The 23613-nt window shown below is 46.2% G+C and overlaps 1 protein-coding gene across 1 annotated transcript; it reads left to right on the top strand.

The window, feature by feature from the left end:
• Positions 1-4419: 4419 nt before the first annotated feature.
• LOC142741595 (uncharacterized) lies at positions 4420-7107 on the top strand. The gene is made up of 6 exons (XM_075850959.1): positions 4420-4586; positions 4856-4998; positions 5231-5393; positions 5971-6026; positions 6459-6545; positions 6764-7107. Exons 1-6 carry the CDS (start codon positions 4556-4558, stop codon positions 6884-6886), a joined length of 603 nt encoding a protein of 200 aa, XP_075707074.1. The 5' UTR covers positions 4420-4555; the 3' UTR covers positions 6887-7107.
• Positions 7108-23613: the final 16506 nt, after the last annotated feature.

The raw sequence follows: 23613 nt of genomic DNA on the forward strand, positions 1-23613 counted from the left end.
CTGGTCTGAGGTCTGTATTAAGGGAGTCAGGTCTGGGGTCATTATTAGTGTAGGGGGTCAGGTCTGGTGTCTGTATTTAGGGGTCCGGTCTGAGGTCTGTATTTATTCAGCGTGATTATTCCGGGGTCTGTATTTGTTTAGGGGGGCCTGGTTTCGGGACTGCAATAGTTTAGAATGTCTGGGGTCTGTAGGTATTGTATAATCTAGTCTAGGTTACAAATTTATTAGCCTGAGTAAAAGGGGTTGTCCGGGCACATCGATAGGTCATCAGTATAAAAAACGGTCTGTGCCCGGACAACCCCTTTAATGCATGGTCCTGGGCCTTGGTGTCTAAATTTGTGTGTTTCTATAAGGGCTGGAAATGGCTGCAGAAGCGATGGGCAAAGATGTCTCATCAGGAGAAGTCGCCATAAAGGTCTGCGTCAGATGGAGAAGAAAAGAAAACGGCTCCCATCAGAGAAGACGTCACTGGATCTATAGGGGATCTCCTCTCCTGACATGTCTGTTGCAGGTAATCCTTGTATTCTACATATCTCTGTGTACCCAGAGCTAATAGACAAATTCGTGTTATCATTCCCATTGTGAGGGGGATGTGTCCCTACACAGAGTGATACTGTCAGCGATGGTTGGATACTGTCAGTATGTAGGGACACAACCCTTTGACAAGGGGAATCATAACACCCAATTGTCAATGCTCACACAAAGAGGTGTTGTTCACTATAGACAGTGCAGAGCGGCAGTGGGGAAGGGGGGCCCAAGTTTGTGAAACAGCCCAGGGCCTATGGTCTACTTAATCCGCCACTGCCGGCCATTCAGCTCCTTTCTACGAGTGAAGCGGCGCGATACTTTGTGCCGCTTGCGTCATTGAAAGGCGCTGAATGACAGGGAAGCGTTCAACCCCAGGAGACCAGCGCAGAAAAGAGCAGGTCTCCTTTGCTGCCGGACGGCGTCGGAACGGGATTAAGGGGAGTTTGAATAGTTTGTTATTTTATTGTAATAAAAAAGTGTGTGGCATTATCTACCTTGGGGGGGCTTTACCTATGGGGGGGGGCTTTATCTACCAGGGGGGCTTTTTCTATGGTGGGGCTCTATCTACAGGGGGGCTATATACTGGGATGGGCTATATGTGGAGCACTATATACAGGGTTGGACTATATCTACAGGGGAGCTATATACAGGGGTGGGCTATCTGTGGAGCACTATATACAGGGGTGGGCTATATCTGCAGGGGGCTATATACAGGGTTGGGCTATACATGGAGCACTATATACAGGGGTCGGCTATATCTACAGGGGGGCTATATACAGGGGTGGGCTATCTTTAGAGCACTATAGGGGGAGCTATATGTGGGACACTATATAAGGGTGGGCTATATGGGGGCACTATCTACAGGGGGCTCTATGGCAGGCACTATCTACAGGGGGCACTGTGTGTGTGTGGGACATGGTGTATGGTGCTATTATAATTAGAGGTGCAGTGTATGGCGCTATTATATTTAGGGACATAGTGTGTGGTATAATGAGAACTTTATCTTTGTTTATAGGTGTAGAAATGTTGGAAAAGTGAGAAGACGAAGACAAACTGCAGAAATGGGCTGTGACCGGGAGAAGTCATCATAGAGGTCTGGACCGGATGGAGAAAAAGAACTAGAATCTGAGACGTCACCGGTGAGTCACTTAATGTAAATGTTTATTCTGCCTCTAATCAGCACTGTAGTCACTGGATGATCTGCAGCGAGATGATGGGTGGTATGATTATGATATGATTTATTTTTGTGAAACAGCAACTCCCAGCTACCTCACCATTGTTCGGGCCATGCTGGGAGCTGGAAACAATTTAGTGTGAACCTATACGTCAGGGGTTGCACTAAATTGAGCTGTGTTTGTGCTGGTGCTGTATTCATGTACTGAGCTTGGTTCTGGTGCTGAATTTATGTACTGAGCTTGGTTCTGGGGCTGTATTTATGTACTGAGCTTTGTTCTGGGGCTGTATTTATGTACTGGGCTTTGTTCTGGGGCTGTACTTATGTACTGAGCTTGGTTCTGGGGCTGTATTTATGTACTGAGCTTGGTTCTGGGGCTGTATTTATGTACTGAGCTTGGTTCTGGGGCTGTACTTATGTACTAAGCTTGGTTCTGGGGCTGTATTTATGTACTGAGCTTGGTTCTGGGGCTGTACTTATGTACTGAGCTTGGTTGTGGGGCTGTATTTATGTACTGAGCATGGTTCTGGGGCTGTATTTATGTACTGAGCTTGGTTCTGGGGCTGTAATTATGTACTGAGCTTGGTTCTGGGGCTGTATTTATGTACTGAGCTTGGTTCTGGGGCTGTATTTATGTACTGAGCACTATTCTGGTGTTGTGTATAGAACTATATTGCTTGTAAAATGTGCAAATGTTTTTATGCTCGAGTTACATAAAAAGAAATGTGGAAAAGAAATGACACGTCGATTGGTAGAGAAAACAAACACGGCGAGGGGGAAGGAGATGTCGGGAAAGAGGTTAGGGGGGGGCGCCAAACGGAATCTTTGCCCCGGGTGCTGGAGAACCTAGCTACGCCTCTGCACACCGCCATGCCGAATCTACACAGAATATTTCCAAATATAAAAGTGTTCCGCCCGGAAAAACCCCCAAAACGCCACTTTTTATTCAAATTTGCAGAAATCCTGCCCCATTGATATATAAATTTGCATTGTTCTATAGAGTTATCTCCCTCCTGAATAATAGTAAGTGGTAAAATGAATACATTATATTATAATATAACGCCTATGATGTGATGATGAAGCAATGTTGCAACTGTAACTGTAATCTACAGCGGCTCCTGAAATACCAAAATGGGGAAACGTGATTGGCCGTAATACATCAATAACAATTTATCTGATATTTATAATTGACTTCTACAAGATAACTTTATTTCTGATCTAACAGTTTTTCCAGCTCTGGTCAATGTCAAGGCCCCATTGTGACATCATCAGCTTGGTTGTTGTGTCATTGTGACATCATCAGCTGGGTTGTGACATCATCAGCTGGGTGCCTATCAAAGGACAGGTAAATTGAAAACTGATCACTTTCTATGATTTCGGATAGAAGGAGGAGAAGGCTACTGCTTTTGTTAGCTAAATATATTTATATACTGCTTTTCTGAACGACATATATATCACCAATATGTTGAGCCCAGGCTTGGCTATTCTGCCATGTCTCTGGGCAGCGTGGACCTTCATCGGTATTATTACCACTTACACCATGACTATGGCTGAAGGTCATTATGAGACACCATTGATAAGCATCAGGTAAGAGACTCTTTATAGACAATGTAGAGACACTTAATAAAGACGGAATGTTAATAGTAACAAGAATTCTGGGTCATGAGGTTCTAGATTAGAAAAACTTTATTTTAGACCCTTTTGTATATAACTGTACAGAATTCATGGGAATGGGTTTAATGTAAGGAACTTAGGATAAAAAATTTTATTTCATGTTAAAGGGATATTCCCATCATAGAAGGTTATAGTATATAACTAGGATATGCCATCACATTCTGATTGATGGGGGTCTGACTTCTGGGACCCCTGTCAATCCAGAGAATGAAGGGAACCAAGGTCCCTTTGGTCTTGCCCCTGTACAGTGACACTCCCGGCCACCCGCTGTGCAGGGAATTACAATGGGGCTGTGTTAGCGTTCCCTGCACAGCGGGTGGTGAGGAGCGCGGCTGTGCAGGGAAAAGCTTATCTAGTAATGTGGCCCTTTATTCTAAGGATTGTTAGGGGTTCTAGCAGTTGCCCCCCCACCCCCCCCCCATGAGTCAGTAAGTGATTACATATCCCAGCAATATGGGATCTCTTACTTTAGTGGAAAAAACTCTTTAAGTAACAACTCAGGTGTAAGGAGGTATATACTGTATACTTACTGTATGTGTGTATGTGACAAGGAGGAGGAATGTGCTGCAGTGTATGTGATGTAAGGGGGTGCGTTGTTCTGTGGGCATTACTGGGGCATGATTGGTGAAAGAAGTGTATCCCGATCATGTCTCTGTAGCCGGATAATAGTAGGTGATATCTGCCCAGTGTAAAGAGGGTGGTCGTTCTGTTTACATTTGGTTGGCAGCCAAATCAGAGAGGAGCTGTGCCATATGGGAGGTAAAGTGAGACCCCGGCTACATAACCACTGCTGCCGTCCAGTACCAGCTTCTCCATGACTTGAGTCGTCACTTTTTATGATTTGACAGCACTGACTGGGATATCGGCCTGGGGACAGTGATGTAGAAAGTGATTCCAGCTCATAAAGGGTCAATTCTGATAATAACCTGATATTAGGGAATCATGATGGAATAACCAGAGCTTACCTATAATGTATCCAGCACTTATTCCAGCAGTGGCCAAATTAAGATTCATTTCTTGGTCACTTAGTAACATGGAGGAATTGCTAGAACTCCGGCAGTGAAGTCACTTGTGTTACTGAGAGCTCTAGTCACCTGCACGGAGCTCTACTAATGTTACATATGGATTTTATCTCTTCTCAGCGACACTGGAGCGAAGATCCCAGAGTCCATAGTGCTGATGATAGTGACCACCGTCTCTAACCTACTAAGTAAGTGCCTTATATTTATATCTGGGATAGAGCTCAATATAAGACCTATATCCGTCTCTGGGAAAGATGAGTAACAACAAACATGGCCGCTATGACAGCTCCAACAGAGGTTGTTACCCAACTTTCCCAGACTCCTGAATGGTGAATCTGCCTAGTTATTGGGTGATACGACCCGTGAACATGTTATTATCTTCACATTTATATAACATATCATTATTGTGTGTAGTACATGTAACATCTATGGGCTGATGTCTTGTTCTGTATTTCAGAAGTCGCCATCATGTACGTAATGTACAGACTAATAGAGATCAGAGCGGCTGAGAGACAAATCTGTGGCGCCATCTTCCGGAAACTGCTGCTGGCGCTCGGATGGACGGCCTGTGTGGGGAATTTGATAGCCATATATTTACAGGTTGGTGTATATAGTTTTAACCAGGATCCTACACTATGGAGTAAGGGCCCCTCAGGGTGCCGGGCCCTCAGCTGCTCATCTATGACCCCTGACCAAGGAGCACTGCAGGGACTGTGTATAACCTGACAATGGAAGGTGTCCAGGATAATCTAATAATATGGGGGACATGTGCGCTGTATGATGACATGTAATCCATGATGGGACGTGTAATATATTTTGTGTTTCCTTCTAGGAATCCTGTGTGAGAAATTATATTGGCTTTGCAGCAATGTTATGTACCGGACTCTACAGTATCTGCCTGGCAGGACCTCTGTACACGGCATCCAGGAACGTCCGCTGTGTACGCTGTACGAAAGCTGCCCTGTCCGTACTGATGTTTCTGGCCTTCCTGAGCAGTATCCTTTCCAAGTCACCACGTTATCATTTATAGCGAGCAGCATCTTTATTGTAATGATAGATCTCCTTATTCCTGTGCCCCGTCATCATCACTACAGATAACAGCAATGTGGGTGATGAGTAGAGATGACGTCACCAGCGCTGCCAACCCTGGGCTTCTCCTGGGGACATGACCACCAGCACCCACAGCTGAAGCAAATAAAGGGACATATTGAATATTCTTTTTCTGGGCACATTACAAGTGGGCATTGGGGAAGTTCTGTCTCCATAAAGTGACCCATAATATTAACCCCTACCTCTCCTGCTAACTTCTAATGGAGTCGCCATTATGTGGAAGAAATAGTTATTATATTTCAGCTTATGCATCACAGAAGGGACTATAAACATCACTGAGGTATAATGAGGGGCTTTGGGGCTCATGCCTCAGTGGCTGTTTAGTGGCAGGACCCCTCCTCTATGTCATTACATCATCGTCTGCCGCGCTCCTTACAGCTTAGATTATCCACTTACATGTGACACATATAAAGTCCATCTTACAGGTGTGCGGTTATTTTCCTATATACATCCTCCTTGCAGAGTTGGCATGTAAAATGGCTATGTATGCCCTCTGTACCAGCGATCACTGTATACAGGTATGTGTGTTTTACCATTCAGGATCAAGTTCTTCATAGTTCTATACAGCCATTTCTTATATATATCTTATTCTGGGAAAGCCGGGTGTCAACAATACGACTGCCATGAAAACGCCCTTAACAGGGGGGTGACGCCAGTTTTCTTGAAGTTTTGGGTGATCTGCTGAGTTCTGCAGTAATATGGAAGCGGAGGACGTATCACTGCTTTTCATGAGGATGTAGAACCTGGATGACAACTATTAGGCTGTCATGGCGGACATATAGGTTGTTACTCTGCTTTTCCAGACACAGATACAACTAAGAAGCGGCTGTATAGAATATAATATATACAATCCCGGGGACCCCGGTCCCAGTAATAATTTATCACTACATGGAAGGGTAAGAAGAACAGAAAAGACAATGTCAAATGTATTTTCTTTCCCTTTTTTTCAGTCTGCAAAAACGTCCCTAACAATCCTGGAATGGCTGGTGTTATTCAGCTCCTGTATAAGTCAAATCCTGCTGTATCGGGATTTCCAGGTCAGTATATGAGATCAGATCTATTCTACATATTCACACTGCTCCCTCCTTATTTCTTACACATTTGGCGGAGGAGGGGACTGTGGCGCTCTCAGCTGTCGGACCCTCTCTCTTCTGTTGTCCGCTCAGTCCTCCCCTCTCCAGAGACTGTTATATGTCGGGGAATCTCAGGGAATAGGAATGGATATAACGTGTCCTGTTCTTCTTTCTCTTCTCAGGTTCTAACAATAAAATTCAGGAAGAGCCTAAAGGAGGACTGGATAATCCTGAGGGACGACCTGGAGGAAACATCACCCAGCAATGAAGAAAAGGAGCCAGACCCTGAGAAAATGGGCCCCTAGGCTGTATTACAGTGTTAGGACCCTTCGTCTGAACTCCAGCGCAGCTTTACAGAGACGTAACCTGAGGTTCCTGGACCCCAATGTAAAACCAGTAACATGACCCCAAACTATCATGAGGCATTTATAGCACTGGTCTCCTCATATGGGGCAGAGAACATTTGGACCCCTCAAGCTCCAGGGCCCTGGTGCGACCACAACCTCTGCATCCATTATAGTTACGCTGCTGAAGATTTATTATATTTGTATATAATATTTTATACATAAAACTTTATTTTCATAAAAATTTTATATATAAAGATTTACTTTTTTACTTGTTTTGTCCTTTTTACCAAACAACAATATATTCTGCTGCGCTGCACATAGAAAGACGACCATGTAGTGTAAGAATACCGCCTGACAGTCCCGTATTACAAAGGGTTGTACCATGAAATGGAACGCAAAGGGGTGGAGCTTATACATTCATTATGCATCCAAAATGGGCGTATTTGGTATGTTTTATGGGCACTGCTGGGTGAACCGGAGGTAGGGTCTAAATGTTCCACAAATGGAGATTAAAATGTTGGGAGGTAAAGTGGAATGACAAGGGGTGGAGCAGGGATATGGGTATTGAGATTTGACTACTTAAAAAGGGTCTGAAAAAATTAGGAGAAAGAAAGGATTAAAGGGGTTGTCTCATGAAGATAACCCCTTTTTATATGTCTTATTAGGGCATATAGACGTCATAGAGGGGGTGACCCCTCTCAGCACCCATCTCTAAGAGCCAGGCTAGAGAGCCGCTAACACACAGCAACTCTGGCAGACTGGAGACATCCATGTGGAGGTGGGTGCTGCTGTGGTGGGCAATAGATACGACACTGCGGTTGGTTTAACGGTTGTTTACTGTGGAAATTCAGAAACGGATCTCCTCTTCATGGTTAAAACATTTAACTTCGGGTAACAATTGTCCTCTGAAATGAACGCCGGAACACAGCCAGGAGGTAGCCACGGGAAAAAGGTTGGGGCGTTGAAGGACGTGGCTCAATGGCTGTTCCTCCTCCTCCGTATGGGAAAGTCTCTGGTGCACTGTCGCGACTACGGGAGTCATGCTTCCTCGTCCTCGCTTAGGGAGAAACAAGTCCAGTACCTGTGCTCCTCTGCGTCTTCTCCCTCTGCTTTGGGGTGGCGTCCCAGGGTCTGGCTGCAGCACCTCTGCACGGCTGGACCACTGCACGGCTGAACCTCTGCACATCTGGACCTCTGCACGGCTGGACCACTGCACGGCAGGACCTCTGCACGGCTGGACCTCTGCACGGCTGGACCTGTGGACGGCTGGACCTCTGGACGGCTGGACCTCTGGACGGCTGGACCTCTGGACGGCTGGACCTCTGGACGGCTGGTGCTGCTGGCTGCTGGGCGGCTAGTGCTGCTGGCTGCTGGGCGGCTAGTGCTGCTGGGCGGCTAGTGCTGTTAGTGCTGCTGGGCGGCTAGTGCTGCTGGCTGCTGGGCGGCTAGTGCTACTGGGCGGCTAGTGCTGCTGGGCGACTAGTGCTGCTGTCTGCTGGGCGGCTAGTGCTGCTGTCTGCTGGGTGGCTAGTGCTGCTGGGCTGGGGGGTTCTTTGGTACTCACTGCGGCCCCTTCCTTCACACTCGTCCGGCCTGTCTCTCTCTGGTCCTGCTCTTTTTCGCTTTTCCCTCACTCCAAGGCTGCCTGCCTTGGTTTCCTGCTCCACCGGTCTCCCTGCCGCTTCTCTCTCTTCTGCCGCTTCTCTCCCTTCTGCCACACTCCGCCGCTTCACCTCACCCACTTCCTTCTCTCCTTTCCGCCCTCCTTCCTCTCCTCCGGTCGCGCGTCACCTCCCCTCCTCTCTCCGCACCCTTCTCACCACTTCCGGTCGCGCGTCACCTCTCACCTCCTCCCTTCTCTTCGCGCCCTTCTGACCACTTCTGGTCGCGCGTTACCTCACTTCCGGCACATGCGCGCGCGCAAGACAGCAGCCGACGCCATCCCGCTCCGCTCCGGACAGGTAAGTCCTCTGTGGTGTTGACCACTCTTACACTTCCCCGTTCTGAAGTGCAGTCCTCTGCACTTGTACTTTGTAGTCCTGTAGATAAGGCGGTCGTCTGTTACGGCTACTTCTATGAGGATACCGTAATCCGCGATTCTCTTCGGGTGTTGATGACTCCAAGGCCCCGGTCAACTCTGCTGCTTCCCTTGGCACTCATTCCCGGGACGCCGAGGGGTTATCTGACGGGATCACCAGCCACAAGTCCTCTCCTGCAGCAGTCGGCAATGAACCCCACTGCTCTTCTGGTCCTGGCGAGTATACCACGTCTGGCATGGGAAAGGTGCAGGGCTGCAACAGGTTCCGGTGTAGGTTTCTACTCTGGCCCCGATCCCCTTCTGGCCGTACTTCATACACCGGGAGCTCAGGATCAATACGCTTAATTACCACATATGGTCTTCTTTCCCATCGGGGTTCTAGCTTACCCCTGCGTGTCACTCGGCGGTTCAGGACCAATACTCGATCTCCAGGATGAAAGATTGTGTGACATTTAGCTCGGTTCTGAGTATTCTCTCTTACTCCAACTCTCTCCACCCTGCCTTTCGCGATGTTCAAACGCCTCTGGTGTTCCTGTACCCATTCAGCGGGAGACCTGTCCACGTGAGATTCTGTGGTCTCCCAAAGGAGCGCTAATGGCAACCGACTGGGACGGCCGAACATCAGCTGATATGCGGTGTAACCCGTTGTGCGGTGCACCGTGTGGTTGTAAGCCCACACCAGTTCGTCTATGTAATCGGGCCATCGTTCCTGTTTCTCCTCCCCCAGGGTTCTCAGCAGACCAAGTAATGTGCAGTTAAATCTTTCACAGGCCGCATTGCCTTGCGGGTGGTAAGGCGTCGTCCTCGATTTTCTTATTCCATCTAGGGCACACAGCACCTGGATAAGTTTGGATTCGAAATTCGGCCCTTGGTCGGATAATAGTCGTCCAAACCAAACGGCATTCAGTTAAATTCAAATAGTCCAGAGGGAGTGATAAATGCCGTCTTCTCCTTGTCTTCTTCCTTCACGGGCACCTGCCAGTACCCACTGGCTGGGAGGAGAGAGGTAAGTATAAGTTATTTTTTTAATTTTAACTCCTTCCTATAAAATCGTTCTTCTTGCATGGCAGTTAACGACTCCTCCACCCGTGGTAGCGGATAGGCATCCCGATGAGTGCATGCGTTTAGGTTCCGATAGTCCACGCAAAATTTGAGAGTGCCATCCTTCTTACGTACCAGAACGATTGGAGCCGCCGACGGACTTTGACTCTCCCTGATCACTTGGCCTTCCAACATCTTCTGTAATAGGTCCTTCACCTCTCGATGCAACGCCGGTCGGATATTTCGATACCGTTCCCTGATAGGTGGGTTGATTCCGGTGTGGATTTCGTGCTCTCGATAGTGGTAGTACACCCGTAGTCCTCTTCATGTTGGGCGAACACCCAGTCAAACCATCGCACCAAAAGCTTCAACTGCTCCTCGGGCTCTGTCGTCGGGGCCACTCCATTCAGCTCTAACTGTTGCCACAGCCGATTGCTTGAATCTTGTTCTGGAGTAGGACACGTCTTCCGGCCGGACTCGATGCCTGCCAGTAGTGTGCCCGCTGAGATGACAATGGCGTTCTGTGTGGGATTCATCAACCGGACTGTGACCATGCCTCTTGCGATTCGACACATCGTCCTTCCTACCACCCACGCACTAGGATTCTCCATAGTCTTTACGGGTTCCACTACGACCAGGGTGCCCTTCAGCCGGTGGTATGTCCCGACCATCAAAGGAACAGCGACCTCTTGACGGGGTTGCACCCGGATTCCCGTTCTGCTTGGAGCGCGGACCATTCCAACTTGCCCCACGAGAGTCTTCCAGCTTCCTTGCCGTTGACACACCTGATGAACATGAAATAGGGTCCGTTGTACCTTCTGATCAGACGCCAAACGCTCCAAATAACTGTCACCGACTTTGTTGAACATTAGCCCATGTATCTCTTGCAGAACATTCATGCCGATGATTACGGGCACACCTGGTTGAGCACAGTTATGGACCACCACAATGCCGGCCCGCTGGAACTCTCATCCAAACACCTCCACCGATAGCCAGGTCACCCCCGCCATCGGAATTGGAAGGCTATTGGCTGCTGTTAGCTCTATCCAGGGTGCCTCTAACCTCTGATGGTTCTGGAACTTGTCGTGGAATAGCTGGTACGTCATGGTCGTCACCTCGGATCCCGTATGTATAAGGCAGGGGACCTCCACTCCCCCAATGACGGCCGTCACAACTGGACATCAGCCCGTCAACAGTTCCCCGTTCCCTCATGGGCTTAACAGTGAATTGCCCGCGGCTTGACCCTCAGCGGCGGTAGTTCCTAATTTAACGGCTGCTGTAGCCTTCTGGGCAACCGCTCCGCTTTGTACTCTCGGGCAAAATGTCCTGGTTGATCACAGCGCCAACAACGACGAGGGCCACCTGGCGGCCCTCTGGATGATCGCGGCGGCGGTCTATCAGCCATCACTCTCAACTGCGCGACCTCCGTTTTCAACTCCCGGATTGCTTCCCGGATATCCTGGGCGAAATCTTGAAACCCGGATCCCCGTTGCTCCCCTCCACCTGGTGTCGCTTCTGTAGGGCCGGTACATTGTGAGGCTACATTGGCTTCCCCAGCTTCCTCTCGATGGAGTTCCAGGACTTCTCTTAGCACATCGCTCATCGTCACTGTTGGTGTGGCTCTGATAAACTCTCGCAGCTCCCTCCTCAAGGTGCGGCTATCCATTCCGCAGATAAACTGGTCCCTCACAATCTGGTCGGGCTCGGGTAGCGCCGCACATCCCTCTGGGTCTTTCTTCACCAACCGACTCCACATACCTTGAAGCCCCACTGCAAATTGTTGGAGGGACTCCCCATTCCTTTGCACCCGCATGTAGATCAGCGACTGAAGTGACATCCCCGAATAATGAGTCCAGTCTATTGATAATAGCTTCTAGCGTGTCACGCTGGTCAGCTGGTAGGACCAGTACAGCTCTCCTTGCGTCCCCCTCTAGGGAATTGAGTGCTAAATCGGCTTGGTGGGCTAATGGCACCTGGAACAAACGGGCGGCTGCCCGTACCCTCTCGGCCCAATCTGCAATAGGTACACTCTGTCCATCGGCACTTTGTCTCCAGACGACATGATGACTGGGTGCAGCTGCTCCCGTGGACGGAGTTCTCTAAAATAACCATACCAGTGAGTCCACCACCTCCAGTCCATTCTTCATAGTCTTCGGCCAACATCCTCAAATACCCCTGCCCGGCTCTACTATGTCCCAGGTGCCTGCAGCCGACTCTACCTTCAGGGACTTTCTGCAGATATGGCAGCAGACACGATCTTCTATTCTGCTGGCGGTGGACCGCATGAAGAGAAAGGCAGACACTAGAAGACGAGAACCTCCCCAGTTTCTTCCAGGCATTAAGGTCTGGCTGTCTTCCAGGAATATCCGGCTGAGGGTGCCATCTTGCAAATTTGCTCCCAGGTTCCTTGGACCCTTCGAGACTCTTCTGCAGATCAATCCTGTGTCGTACAAAGTCAGGACCCACTGTGCTTGCTGGCAGTGTGTAGCTGACAGTTCTAATACACTGCACTACGCATGTAGTGCAGTGTGTTAGAATTGCGATCAGGGCCTCCTGCCCTCAAGTCCCCTAGTGGGACAAAGTAATAAAGTAAAAAAAAAAGATGTGTAAAAATAAGAAAATAAAAGTTTTAAAAGTGATAAAAGTAAAAATCCCCCTTTTTCCCTTATCAGTCCTTTATTATTAATAAAAATATATAAACAAATAAGTAAACTATACATAATTAATATCGCCGCGTCCTTAACGGCCTGAACTACAAAATTATTTCGTTATTTATACCGCGCGGTGAACGCCGTAAAAGGAAATAATAGTAAACCGTAGCAGAATCACAATTGTTTGGTCACTTCACCTCCCAAAAAATGGAATAAAAAGAGATGTCGAATATACCTAAAAATGGTCCTGATCGAAACTAAAGTTTGTTACGCAAAAAACAATCCCTCGCTTTATTGATGGAAAAATAAAAAAGTTCTGGCTCTTAGAATAAGGTAACACAAAAAGTAAATGATTTTTTACAAAACTTATTTTATTGTGCAAACGCCATAAGACATAAAAAAACTATAAACATATGGCATCGCCGTAATCGTATCGCACCGCAGAATAAAGTGAATATGTCATTTATAGCGCACGGTGAACGCAGTATAAAAAAAAGAATAAAAAAACAATAGTAGAATTGCTGTTTATTAGTCACCACGCCACCTAAAAATAGAATAAAAACTGATCAAAAAGCCGCATGCACCCCATGAAAACTACAATGAATTCCTCAATGTGTCTAGATTCCAAAATAGGGTCACTTTTTAGGGGTTTCCACTGTTTTGGCACCACAAGACCTCTTCAAACCGGACATGGTGCCTAATAAAAAGGAGGCCTCAAAATCCACTAGGTGCTCCTTTGCTTCGGAGGCCGGTGCTTCAGTCCATTACCGCACTAGGGCCACATGTGGGATATTTCTCAAAACTGCAGAATCTGGGCAATAAATATTAAGTTGCGTTTTTTGGGTAAAACCTTTTGTGTTATAGAAAAAAATTAGTTAATGCAAAAATTGTGTGGGATTTGGTGCACCCACTGCTGGACCAGCCTTACCACTCCTACCTGGATAGTTTTTATACCAGTGTCCCACTCTTCTAGTGCCTCGCTTCCAGAAGTCCTGCGGCATGCGGCACTGCTAGAAGAAATCTGAGAGGCCTCCCTAAGACTCTGCTTGGGCAAACACTCATAAGGGGTGAGAGCAGGGCACATTCTAGCAGCAATATATTGTGTGTCAAGTACAAGGACAAGAGAGATGTCACACCAGTACCCATGTACCAGGACGAGCCCCACAGCGCCATGCGGTATGGTATAAGAAGCTGGCCGTGCACATCATTATCAAGAACCTAATCTTTAGGGACCAAGAAGGGGGGGCACCCAGTACTTCTGGAAGCGAGGCCACACGCATCATACCAGGGCAACACTTTCCAGAAGAAGTTCCCCAAACTGGCAAGAAGGGAAAAAGTCAAAAGAGGTGCAAACTCTGCTATAAGAGAGGGATAAGGGAGGACACAATATATCAATGTGGCACGTGTCCCGAAAAACCAAGGCTCTGTATGACAGTGTTTTAAAACTGACCATACATCCCTTCGATTTTTAATCTACCCTGACGCACTCCGCACAGCTTATCCCCCCTCATCTTTCCCTTCTGAGCCCTGCTGTGTGCCCAGGCAGCTGATAACAGCCACATGTAGGGTATTGCCATACCCAGGAGAGCCCACATTACAGTTTATGGGGTGTATATCTCTGGTGGCACATGCTGGGCACAATATATTGGACACTGAAATGGCATAGATATATAGAAAATTGCAAATTCACACTGCATCATCTGCTGCGCATTACCTTTTACACAATACCTGTGGGGTCAGAATGCTCACTACACCTCTAGATGAATGTCTTAAGGGGTGTCGTTTTTAAAATGGGGTCACTTCTCGGGGGTTTCAACTGTACTGGTACCTCAGGGGCTTCTGCATACATGACTTAGCACCAGAAAATCCCCAGTAGGCCAAATGGTGGTCCTTTCCTTCTGAGCCCTCCCATGGGCCCAAACGGCAGTTTATCACCACAAATGGGATATTGCCGCACTTAGGACAAATTGGGCAACAAAAGGGGGTATTTTGTTTCTTGTGAAAATAAGATAAGATAAGATAAAATAAGATATTTTGATAAAAAATGACATCTTATTGGAAAAAATTACATTTTTTAAATTTCACAGCCCAATCCAAATACGTGCTGTGAAAAAACTGTGCGGTCAAAATGGTAACAACAACCATAAATCAATTCCTTGAGGGGTGTAGTTTCCAAAATGGGGTCACTTCTGGTGGGTTTCCATTGCTTTGATATCTCTGGTGCTCTGCAAATGCGACATGGCACCCGAAAACCAATCCAGCAAAATCTGGACTCCAACAAACACATAGCGCTCCTTTCCTTCTGAGCCCTCCCATGGGCCCAAACGGCAGTTTATCACCATAAATGGGGTATTGCCGCACTCAGGACAAATTGGGCAACAAAATTGGGTATTTTATTTCTTGTGAAAATAAGAAATTGTATCAAAAATGTCTTTTTATTGGAAAATTTTTTATTTTTTAAATGTCACAGCCCAATTCAAATACGTGCTGTGAAAAAACTGTGGGGTCAAAATGTTAACAACAACCATACATTAATTCCTTGAGGGGTGTAGTTTCCAAAATGGGGTCACTTTTGGGGGATTCCTACTGTTTTGGTACGTCAACACCTCTTCAAACCTGGCATGCTGCCTAAAATATATTCTAATAAAAAAGAGGCCCCAAAATGCACTAGGTGCTTCTTTGCTTCTAGGGCTTGTGTTTTAGTCCACGAGCGCGCTAGAGACACATGTGGGACATTTCTAAAAATTGCAGAATCTGGACTATACATATTTAATAGTGTTTCTCTTGGAAAACCTTCTGTGTTACAGAAAAAATGGAATAAAATTGAAATTCAGCAAGAAAAATGAAATTTGCTAATTTCCCCTCTACATTGCTTTAATTCCTGTGAAAAACTTTCTAAATGCTGTTTTGAATACTTTGAGAGGTCTAGTTGTGGTGTTTTATGGGGGTGTCTAATACATAGGCCCCTCAAAGCCACTTCAGAACTGAACAGGTACCTTAAAAAAAAGGCTTTGGAAATTTTCTTAAAAATATGAGAAATTGCTGTTTATGTTCTAAGCCTTGTAACATCCAAGAAAAATAAAAAAAATTTTCAAAACACGATGCCAATCTAAAAGTAGACATATGGGAAATGTGAACTAGTAACTATTTTGGGGGGTATAACCATCAGTTTTACAAGCCGATGCATTTAAATTCAGAAAAATGCTATTTTTTCAAAATTTTCTCTCAATTTTGACATTTTTCACAAATATACACTGACTATATTGAACAAATTTTACCACTAATATAAAGCTCAAAGTGTCACGAGAAAACAATCTCAGAATCGCTTGGATAGGTTTAAGCATTCCGACGTTATTACCACATAAAGTAGTGAAATATGTCAGATTTCAAAAATGGGCTCTGAGCCTTAAAGGAAGGGTGTCGCGAAAAAAAATATTTTTTAGATCAATTTGCTTTTAGTGTTTTATTAAAACATTTTTTATTTATTTGTGTGTTTGTTTTTTACTTTTTTTTTTTCTAACTTTTTCTTCACTATGGGGGCTGCCATTTTTTTTTCATCTCTGTATGTGTCGATTAACGACACATGCAGAGATGGAATACGGCACATACATCCCCATAGAGACTGCGAATGGGAAACGTTCGCATTCACTATGGTGTACGCCGTCTGTGTGGGAACGGCGCATGCGCCGCTCCCACACAGTCCAAATGGAAGGTCTTCGGCCGAGCGACATCCGGCGCCATTTTCTTGTGGACCGGAAGCCGCAGCAGGACAGTAAGATGACTACTGCCGGTTGCGGCTTCCGGACATGTGTTCTGAAGCGAGCACTAGGAGCGGAGGGAGCAGACGGAGCGGACGGACCGGAGGGAGCGGCGGCGGCAGGAGCAGGTAAGTTATGTCTGTGTATGTTCGTGTTTTAGTGTGTGATTACCACTGTATGTAAGCCTACTACACTGTGTGTTAGCTCAAAAAATGGCGGCACAGAGTGTAGGAGGTTTGAAAATTCAATCCCCTCCTTTCTCCTGCCACTAGCCAGGATAAGGGAGGGGGGATTCTGTGAGCTCACTAGAGCGTGTGTGTTTACATCAAATTAGCAGCATAAAGCAATGCTTTACCACATGCCACTGCTGCAATTTTGGGAATTGCTCCCTCTAGTGACCAGCACAGGGAAATGTTATAAATTAGAATCTAATTTATAATATTTCCTGACTTGTGAAAAAATTTAAAAAATTATAACAATGTTGCACTAACTGTAACAAAAAAAATGCGACACATTCCCTTTAAGGCCAAAACAAGGCCTCGTCCTTAAGGGGTTAAATAAAGCGACTGGATCTCCCACCCTATAAACATTGCTTTACAAATCTCATTTGTGTGCTGCCGACGGACGATCAGGAAAGTTGAAATTTGCTTACCGAAATTTTCATTTCCTGGAGTCCGTAGGACTGATTAATTATTTTAACGGCTACATACCATACAAAGAGGTGGGGTTTCTCTGGGCCTTATAAAGGAGGTCCTTGCATTACTAGTTAATTGGTTATTGCTTGTTAACCTGTTCTCTTATAATTCCACCTAGGGACATAACCTCTCATTTGTGTGCTGCCTCCAGACTCCAGGAAATGAAAATTTCGGTAAGCAGATTTCAGCTATATATATATATATATATATATATATATATATGTGTGCATATATATATATATATATATATATATATATATATATATATACACTACCGTTCAAAAGTTTAGGGTTACTTGGAAATTTCCTTATTTTTGAAAGAAAAGCACGTTTTTTTCAATGAAGATAACATTAAATTAATCAGAAATACACTCTATACATTGTTAATGTGCTAAATGACTATTCTAGCTGCAAACGTCTGGTTTTTAATGCAATATCTACATAGGGGTATAGAGGCCCATTTCCAGCAACCATCACTCCAGTGTTCTAATGGTACATTGTGTTTGCTAACTGTGTTAGAAGGCTAATGGATGATTAGAAAACACTTGAAAACCCTTGTGCAATTATGTTAGCACCGCTGTAAACAGTTTTGCTGTTTAGAGGAGCTATAAAACTGACCTTCCTTTGAGCTAGTTGAGAATCTGGAGCATTACATTTGTGGGTTCGATTAAACTCTCAAAATGGCTAGAAAAAGAGAGCTTTCATGTGAAACTCGACAGTCTATTCTTGTTCTTAGAAATGAAGGCTATTCCATGCGAGAAATTGCCAAGAAACTGAAGATTTCCTACAACGGTGTGTACTACTCCCTTCAGAGGACAGCACAAACAGGCTCTAACCAGAGTAGAAAGAGAAGTGGGAGGCCCCGCTGCACAACTGAGCAACAAGACAAGTACATTAGAGTCTCTAGTTTGAGAAATAGACGCCTCACAGGTCCTCAACTGGCAGCTTCATTAAATAGTACCCGCAAAACGCCAGTGTCAACGCCTACAGTGAAGAGGCGACTCCGGGATGCTGGCCTTCAGGGCAGAGTGGCAAAGAAAAATGAGACTGGCTAATAAAAGGAAAAGATTAATATGGGCAAAAGCACACAGACATTGGACAGAGGAAGATTGGAAAAAAGTGTTATGGACAGACGAATCGAAGTTTGAGGTGTTTGGATCACACAGAAGAACATTTGTGAGACGCAGAACAACTGAAAAGATGCTGGAAGAGTGCCTGACGCCATCTGTCAAGCATGGTGGAGGTCATGTGATGGTCTGGGGTTGCTTTGGTGCTGGTAAAGTGGGAGATTTGTACAAGGTAAAAGGGATTTTGAATAAGGAAGGCTATCACTCCATTTTGCAACGCCATGCCATACCCTGTGGACAGCGCTTGATTGGAGCCAATTTCATCCTACAACAGGACAATGACCTAAAGCACACCTCCAAATTATGCAAGAACTATTTAGGGAAGAAGCAGGCAGCTGGTATTCTATCTGTAATGGAGTGGCCAGCGCAGTCACCAGATCTCAACCCCATAGAGCTGTTGTGGGAGCAGCTTGACAGCTTGCCCATCAAGCCAATCCAACTTGTGGGAGGGGCTTCTGGAAGCATGGGGTGAAATTTCTCCCGATTACCTCAGCAAATTAACAGCTAGAACGCCAAAGGTCTGCAATGCTGTAATTGCTGCAAATGGAGCATTCCAAGACCAAAGCAAAGTTTGAAGGAGAAAATTATTATTTCAAATAAAAATCATTATTTCTAATCTTGTCAATATCTTGACTATATTTTCTAGTCATTTTGCAACTCATTTGATAAATATAAGTGTGAGTTTTCATGGAAAACACAAAATTGTCTGGGTGACCCCCAAACTTTTGAACGGTAGTGTATATATATATAATCTAGGCAGCACAAGTACCTGGGGTTCTTTTGATTGGCTGACTGTTTTTACATTACTCATGCTGGTCTTGGCACTCTAGATGATTTCCCAGATAGATGATCGCCTATTTGACCACAGTTTATGATTTTTTTTTGCCAAACTTAGGAAACTCAGCTGTGTGATAAATCCCAGCATGCCTTAAATCCACACGTCCAGGGGCGTAGCTAGGGGGGGGGCAGGCGGGGCATGTGCCCCGGGCGCAACTTAGAGGGGGGCGCCAGCGCCACCCCCTCCTGCACTATAATTGTACCTGCACCTATCTGACACAAGTACAATTAGAACCAATGTGTTAAGGATCTGCCAGGCACAGCTTCTGTATCCACGCCCATAGGTAATCAGTCTGCACCTGCTTCTATGTCTGTGAGACTGACTCCATCTTCCACCACTCAGGATGGCAGGCTTAGGAGTGGGAGAGCCTATCACAGTCTGGCCAGACGGAGCTAGCTCCCGCCCTCTGTCTATTTATACCTGCCTTTCCTGTTCCTCCTTGCTTGTGAATCTTCTCTGTTGGTTTCCTGGCCCTGCTGCAGCTTCTGTACTATTTGACCCTGCTTCATATGACCCTGGCTTACTGACCACTCCTCTGCTCTGCGTTTGGTACCTCGTACACTCCTGGTTTGACTCGGCTTGTTCACTACTCTCCTGCTCTGCGTTTGGCACCTCGTACTCTCCTGGTTTGACTCGGCTCGTTTACTTCTCTTGTTGCTCACGGTGTTGCCGTGGGCAACTGCCCCGTTTCCCTTTGTTCTGTGTTTCCTTGTCTGGTTGTCTGTCGTGCACTTATTGAGCGTAGGGACCGTCGCCCAGTTGTACCCCGTCGCCTAGGGCGGGTCGTTGCAAGTAGGCAGGGGCTGAGTGGAGGGTAGATTAGGGCTCACTTGCCTGTTTCCCTATCCCTGTCATTACACAATGAATGGCCGAGTATGTTCCGTGCCCAGCCATCAATGGCGGATTATCATGGTACAAAAACCGCGACGAAACTGCAATGTGTATGTCCTGCAAAAGGACCTTTAGACATAAGGTCACATGACCTTATCTCTGAAGTGTTTACTATTGCTTAGAGACCTGATGGTCACATGACCTTATCTCTGAAGTTTTTACTATTGCTTAGAGACCTGCTGGTCACATGACCGCAGGAGCTCGAGCAGCAGCAGAAGCAGAATCAGCAGCGACTCCACAGAGAAGACTGACTGTAAGTATAAGGGGATTGATTTGTTTAATGGGTCTGTATTTAGGGGGACTGTATTTAGGGGTCTGGTGTGGGGTCTGTATTTAGGGGGCCTGGTTTGGGGACTGTATTTAGAAGGTTTGGTGTCTATTAGTTTAAGGGGTCTGTATTTTGGGGGTCTGGTCTAGGGTCTGTATCAGTTTAAGGGGTTTATGGTCTGTATATTTAGGGGTCTGTGTTAGTTTAAGTGGTCTGGGGTCGGTTTTTAGGGGGTCTGTTTTAGTTTGAGGTCTGGGGTCTGTATTAGTTTATAGGGTCTATTTAGGGGGCCTGTTCTAGGGTCTGTATTAGTTTAGGGGTCTGCATTTAGGGGTCTGCATTTAGGGGGTCTTATCTCTCGTCTGTATTAGTTTACAGGGTCTATTTAGGGGGCCTGATCTAGGGTCTGTATTAGGTTAGGGGTCTGTATTTAGGGGTCTGGTCTGGGGTCTCTATTAGAATAGGGGGTCTGGTCTGGAGTCTGTATTTAGGGGGTCTGTATTAGTTTGAGGTCTGGTGTCTGTATTTAAGGGGTCTGTATTTGGGGGTGTGGTCTGGGGTCTGTATTAGTTTATAGGGTCTGTATTTAGGGGTCTGTATTAGTTTTGGGGTTTTTATTTAGGGGTCTGTATTAGTTTAGGTGGTCTGGTCTGAGGTCTGTATTAAGGGAGTCAGGTCTGGGGTCATTATTAGTGTAGGGGGTCTGGTCTGGAGTCTGTATTTAGGTGGTCTGTATTAGTTTGAGGTCTGGTGTCTGTATTTAGGGGGTCTGTATTTGGGGGTGTGGTCTGGGGTCTGTATTTGTTTATGGGGTCTGTATTTAGGGGTCTGTATTAGTTTTGGGGTCTTTATTTAGGGGTCTGTATTAGTTTAGGGGGTCTGGTCTGAGGTCTGTATTAAGGGAGTCAGGTCTGGGGTCATTATTAGTGTAGGGGGTCAGGTCTGGTGTCTGTATTTAGGGGTCCGGTTTGAGGTCTGTATTTATTCAGCGTGATTATTCCGGGGTCTGTATTTGTTTAGGGGGGCCTGGTTTCGGGACTGCAATAGTTTAGAATGTCTGGGGTCTGTAGGTATTGTATAATGTAGTCTATTTTACAAATTTATTAGCCTGAGTAAAAGGGGTTGTCCGGGCACATCGATAGGTCATCAGTATAAAAAACGGTCTGTGCCCGGACAACCCCTTTAATGCATGGTCCTGGGCCTTGGTGTCTAAATTTGTGTGTTTCTATAAGGGCTGGAAATGGCTGCAGAAGCGATGGGCAAAGATGTCTCATCAGGAGAAGTCGCCATAACGGTCTGCGTCAGATGGAGAAGAAAAGAAAACGGCTCCCATCAGAGAAGACGTCACTGGATCTATAGGGGATCTCCTCTCCTGACATGTCTGTTGCAGGTAATCCTTGTATTCTACATATCTCTGTGTACCCAGAGCTAATAGACAAATGCGTGTTATCATTCCCATTGTGAGGAGGATGTGTCCTTACACAGTGTGATACTGTCAGCGATGGTTGGAGACTGTCAGTATGTAGGGACACAACCCTTTGACAAGGGGAATCGTAACACCCAATTGTCAATGCTCACACAAAAAGGTGGTGTTCACTATAGACACGGCAGAGCGGCAGTGGGGAAGGGAGGCCCAAGTTTGTGGAACAGCCCAGGGCCTATGTCTACTTAATCCGCCACTGCCGGCCATTCAGCTCCTTTCTACGAGTGAAGCGGCGCGATACTTTGCACCGCTTGCGTCATTGAAAGGCGCTGAATGACAGGGAAGCGTTCAACCCCAGGAGACCTGCGCAGAAAAGAGCGGGTCTCCTTTGCTGCCGGACGGCGTGGGAACGGGATTAAGGGGAGTTTGAATAGTTTGTTATTTTATCGTAATAAAAAAGTGTGTGGCATTATCTACAGGGGGGGGGGGCTTTACCTATGGGGGGGGGACTTTATCTACCAGGGAGGCTTTTTCTATGGTGGGGCTCTATCTACAGGGGGGCTATATACTGGGGTGGGCTATATGTGGAGCACTATATACAGGGGTGGACTATATCTACAGGGGAGCTATATACAGGGGTGGGCTATCTGTGGAGCACTATATACAGGGGTGGGCTATATCTGCAGGGGGCTATATACAGGGTTGGGCTATACGTGGAGCACTATATACAGGGGTGGACTATATCTACAGGGGGGCTATATACAGGGGTGGGCTATCTGTGGAGTACTATATACAGGGGTGGGCTATATCTACAGGGGGATATATACAGGGGTGGGCTATTTGTTGAGCACTATATACAGGGTTGGACTATATCTACAGGGGAGCTATATACAGGGGTGGGCTATCTGTGGAGCACTATATACAGGGGTGGGCTATATCTGCAGGGGGCTATATACAGGGTTGGGCTATACGTGGAGCACTATATACAGGGGTCGGCTATATCTACAGGGGGGCTATATACAGGGGTGGGCTATCTTTAGAGCACTATAGGGGGAGCTATATGTGGGACACTATATAAGGGTGGGCTATATGGGGCACTATCTACAGGGGGCGCTATCTACAGGATGCTCTATGGCAGGCACTATCTACAGGGGGCACTGTGTGTGTGTGTGGGACATGGTGTATGGTGCTATTATAATTAGAGGTGCAGTGTATGGCGCTATTATATTTAGGGACATAGTGTGTGGTGTAATGAGAACTTTATCTTTGTTTATAGGTGTAGAAATGTTGGAAAAGTGAGAAGACGAAGACAAACTGCAGAAATGGGCTGTGACCGGGAGAAGTCATCATAGTCTGGACCGGATGGAGAAAAAGAACTAGAATCTGAGACGTCACCGGTGAGTCACTTAATGTAAATGTTTATTCTGCCTCTAATCAGCACTGTAGTCACTGGATGATCTGCAGCGAGATGATGGGTGGTATGATTATGATATGATTTATTTTTGTGAAACAGCAACTCCCAGCCTCCTCACCATTGTTCGGGCCATGCTGGGAGCTGGAAACAATTTAGTGTGAACCTATACGTCAGGGGTTGCACTAAATTGAGCTGTGTTTGTGCTGGTGCTGTATTTATGTACTGAGCTTGGTTCTGGGGCTGTATTTATGTACTGAGCTTGGTTCTGGGGCTGTACTTATGTACTGAGCTTGGTTCTGGGGCTGTACTTATGTACTGAGCTTGGTTCTGGCTCTGTAGTTATGTACTAAGCTTGGTTCTGGGGCTGTATTTATGTACTGAGCTTGGTTCTGGGGCTGTATTTATGTACTGAGCATGGTTCTGGGGCTGTATTTATGTACTGAGCTTGGTTCTGGGGCTGTATTTATGTACTGAGCTTGGTTCTGGGGCTGTATTTATGTACTGAGCTTGGTTCTGGGGCTGTATTTATGTACTGACCACT

The sequence above is a fragment of the Rhinoderma darwinii genome, chromosome 2 (assembly GCF_050947455.1).
Source record: "Rhinoderma darwinii isolate aRhiDar2 chromosome 2, aRhiDar2.hap1, whole genome shotgun sequence".
Classification (NCBI taxonomy): Eukaryota; Metazoa; Chordata; class Amphibia; order Anura; family Rhinodermatidae; genus Rhinoderma; species Rhinoderma darwinii.